The sequence below is a fragment of the Lactuca sativa genome, chromosome 9 (genome assembly GCF_002870075.4).
Source record: "Lactuca sativa cultivar Salinas chromosome 9, Lsat_Salinas_v11, whole genome shotgun sequence".
Lineage (NCBI taxonomy): Eukaryota > Viridiplantae > Streptophyta > Magnoliopsida > Asterales > Asteraceae > Lactuca > Lactuca sativa.
Window position 1 is genome coordinate 10,053,723 of NC_056631.2, and position 4,041 is coordinate 10,057,763.

At 34.0% G+C, this 4,041-nt stretch overlaps 1 protein-coding gene across 1 annotated transcript; it reads right to left on the reverse strand.

The window, feature by feature from the left end:
- Positions 1 to 1,082: 1,082 nt before the first annotated feature.
- Positions 1,083 to 3,668, reverse strand: LOC111921695 (NADH dehydrogenase [ubiquinone] flavoprotein 2, mitochondrial). The gene is made up of 10 exons (XM_023917282.3): positions 3,444 to 3,668; positions 3,326 to 3,358; positions 3,143 to 3,208; positions 2,234 to 2,350; positions 2,055 to 2,132; positions 1,865 to 1,970; positions 1,731 to 1,777; positions 1,559 to 1,636; positions 1,408 to 1,473; positions 1,083 to 1,338 (listed from the first exon to the last, which is right to left on the reverse strand). Exons 1-10 carry the CDS (start codon positions 3,507 to 3,509, stop codon positions 1,231 to 1,233), a joined length of 765 nt encoding a protein of 254 aa, XP_023773050.1. The 5' UTR covers positions 3,510 to 3,668; the 3' UTR covers positions 1,083 to 1,230.
- Positions 3,669 to 4,041: the final 373 nt, after the last annotated feature.

Sequence of the window (4,041 nt, forward strand, 5' to 3'; positions counted from 1 at the left end):
TAGCATCCACCACCACCACCCTTTATATTTGACTTTTGAAATTATATGGAAAGGTTAATGTTCTTTAAACAATCTTGCACAACACGCTCTATGTTTCTAATCAACTGTTTCTAGGTCTTATAGCTCAGAATATTATAGATTCATCCAAAAAAAATGATATTCGACTTAAAATAAAGGCTTGTTTTGGTAAAAAAAAAAATGATAAATCCGTACAATAACATTGTACTTGTGCGTTTTCCTCACTTTATTGGTACCATCTTTGGTTTATTAGACGATAGACAGACATTAGGCATAGGCATGATTTGATGGATAGATATCTCTATCCTACATTTCGTCTACATAGACAACACCAAGATGCTTAGTTGCAATCATCTGTTTTGATCATGAAACAAAATGTTTTGGGTTAGATTCTAAAGGTTAACAATCCATTATGTGGTCCATGCTATATAGCTGATTTTAGCTACAGATCTAACTAAGTTTAAAGATTCAAATGCTCCATTAGTGGGGAAAAAGCATCAAAGAACAGAGGTCAGCATGACAAAGATCATCATATCATCCTAATCCTAAGTTATTATATGTGCAAGTCTACACCAATAGGTGTGTTCCGACTATGTTTCCTATCAAACCCCTCAAATATGTAAAGACAAAGGATTCAACCAAAAATTAAACGGATAAGATCACTCTTTGTCCGAACTCTGAAGTATATTTATATACATGAAATTAAAGCATCTCGTCTCATTAGAAAGATTAGACTAAGAAATTAGTTATTTATAGAATTTTAAAACACCTTATGGAGGAATATAGATAAAGAAATAGAGACATTCGTAGGATGTGTATATGATGGTATGGTATACCATGGGGCTCAAGGATACACACAATATTTATTGGAAGACAAGGAATGACGTGTGTATGATGTCAAATGATTCTAGGTTTTATTCTCCCTTGTAACAGACAGAATTTCTCTCTAGGATTGAATTACAAAATCATCATAATAGACTAGCAAAAAATCAAAAGGCGAAAACAATACTTTTGTCAACAAACTCTTACAAAAATCAAATTGTGATTATAAATGGGAAAGAGAGTGGATTCAAAAATTTGGTGTCTTATGCTTTTCAAATAATGTCAACAACAGCTTTGACTCGTGGATGCAGGTCAAACATTCAAAGCCAAAGAATTATTTTATCAAGTCCAACATTGAACATCTGGCAGATATATAATTTAATTAATTGTTCAGCAGGCATCTAGGTCACGGCATGGAGGCGGCTTTGGCTCACCCAGCAATGTAGTATTCCCTCCTGCGGGCCCACAGTTGATACGCTCCGGGTTCTGGGTCCCATGCTGTCAAAAAACAAACAAATTAACATTAAAAAAAAAACTAAAAGGGTAATAATGTAAATTGTGACTTACAGGTGGCTTTTCTCCTCGTTTTAACGCCTCAACGATTTCCACAACTCTCTTTGGTGTTATATCTTCCTGCAAAACTCCCAAGTTTTAATACTTCTCATTATACATTAAAATGACTAAAAGGATAATAATGTAATTTATGATGCTCCCTCACGTAGTAGTTATAGGTATATCCTTCGGATCCATTTGAATAGTCAGCCACAGTTATCATAGGAGCATTCACACAGCAACCCTATAATACACAAATTTTAAAAAAAAAATACAGATTCAAAAACTATAATTAAGGAAGAAAAAAAAAACATTTATATACTCAAAACGTGACTCACCATGCATTCCATTTCTCCAACAGAAAACAACCCATCTTTTGTCACCTCTGCATAGATCCATCAATGTGTATTTGTAAGAATCACATAAACTGATTTTTTTAGTGGTGTATATACTTTATATATATAATACAAACCATTTCGTTTGACTCCCAAGTGCTTCAATAATGCATCTTCAATTTCACGTGAACCACGGATCATACAAGGAGTTGTTCCACAGACCAAAAGATGGTATTTGCCAACCTACAATTAAGCCATTAGTTTGAGAATTGAGATAGAAATTTTGTGTTTAATTTTGGTAAATTTACATGTGTGTCCTTTCCTTACCTTTGCTCTGTTAAACATGGAATAAAATGTAGCAACTTCATACACACGGATAGGAGCAACTTCTACAACCTTAGCCACCTTCAAGTAATACAAAGAAGGATGTTGATGATGTTCATGTACAGATAATATGGTAAAAAGGATTGCATATAGATATAATGATGCAAACATAACATACATACCGCATCCATTGCTGAAACAGGAAGCCAACCCCCATGTTGTTGTTGTGCAAGATCTAGCAGTGGAATGACTGCAGATTGCTTGTAGTTAGAGGGATAGTGAGATAAAATCTCATTTACCTGTATGAATGAAGAAGCAAATAATCCTTCATGAATTCATATACTTGAAAACATCACATGAGATATGGTAACAGCTTCAAATAAGGCTGTTATAATGAATCTAAAGGGTACAAGAAAAGCAATGAATAGAATTAGAATGGGGAGAGAGAATTCACTTCACATCTGGTGGTCTTTACAGATAATAATTATGCTGGAGATATGGAAGATAACAAGAGCACTCTCAAGCTAAAGATTTTACAAAAGCTTCAAAAGGAACTGTGTGTTTTTATTGTTTTGTTATTTGAACTAATTGTTCATCAGAGGCAATTAGTTCAAGCAAGGTTTTTGTTGAAAGTAATTGATATGTCAAAGTGTTTAGAAAAAAGGCATGGTCTTAAGGGTTTCTTAGGGTCTTTGGTTAGTTGAAGTCTTTTTATGTAGTGTAAGGCTATTTAAAGACAGTTCTGTCTCAATATAGACTTTGATTGTTCAGTTCTTTCATTGCTCCTGATACTCTACATACACCAGTTGAAATACCAGACATTTCCACAGATTGTACTCATTAAACATATAAAGTTAAAATTAACTGAGAAACCCTACAAATCATTCATGGGTAAGCCTCTGAACTATGAAACAAATTCCCAATTTCTAAATTGCTATCCAGTACCACATTCCTTCACAAAGTGCACACTCGGCTTTAGATTATACGAGGCACTCTATAAATCGTTAATGACTGTATTAGAAAAAAAAAAAAAAAAAAAAAAAAAAAAAAAAAAAAAAAGATGTTGATTTAAGAAGAGATCAGTGCCAAACCTTTGGTTTGTTAGCCTCATTGAATTCCCAAGGAACGTTGGGGTTATTTTCGGGAGTATCAATATGCTGCACGCAAACACCAAAAAGACACACAAGGTCAATGAAATCGGAAAAAGCACAAGTACCACCAGTCGAATCAAGATCAAAACTTTTAGATGCAAGAAAACACAGATTAGAACTTACATAGTTAAGGGCAGTAGATAACGATCGAATTGTCTGAAGAAAACGAATCAACAAATCAGAAAATTAGGCGACAAAAAAAGTAAATTTACATATTTGTATCGAGGAATTGGGGATAAACCTGAGGGGATTGACGGAAAGCTTGACGGATCTCGAGCAACCGTTTGGATGCGAGACGAGCCAACATTTTGGTGCTCCGATGTTGTTATTGTCGTTGGTGAAGAAGAAATGGGGAGGTTTTGGGGAAAAACAACGAACTCGAAGAGAGACCCCAAGACTGATGAATGGATTCTAATGTATAGACGGATGTGCGTTCTACGCCAAGGGTTACTTTGTAAGCGTGGTTTGCACAAGCTTAAGCAAGTATGTAGGAGGGTTTGGATATGGAATTAGGCTTATGTTAGAAAAGTTGTGTGTAATCTTTCCAAAAATCATTATGATAAAAAGATTGTAAAAACTAAAAACCATCTTTATATCGATTCTAATTGTTGATTTCATCATTCAAGGCCTTACGAGATTAGGGCATATGTAAAATTCAATTTATTTACGATTTGTATACTTAAAAGTGTTGAAATTTAACAATCACATAATGATAAATACATTAGGAATTTATCAAGTATTTAAATTTTGAACCAAAATTTCACCACCATTGAGTATAATCTCTTAACTCACAAAACTAAATTAAATCAACTCATGCAAAACGTAAAACATAAGAGGAG

Coding starts and splice junctions, on each gene's coding strand:
- LOC111921695 (XM_023917282.3), bottom strand. CDS start 3,509: ATGTTGGCTCGTCTCGCATCCAAACGGTTGCTCGAGATCCGTCAAGCT. Junction 2,351..3,142: donor ATGAGGCTAACAAACCAAAG/GTTTGGCACTGA, acceptor TCATTCATACAG/GTAAATGAGATTTTATCTCA. Junction 1,971..2,054: donor CCATGTTTAACAGAGCAAAG/GTAAGGAAAGGA, acceptor GCTTAATTGTAG/GTTGGCAAATACCATCTTTT.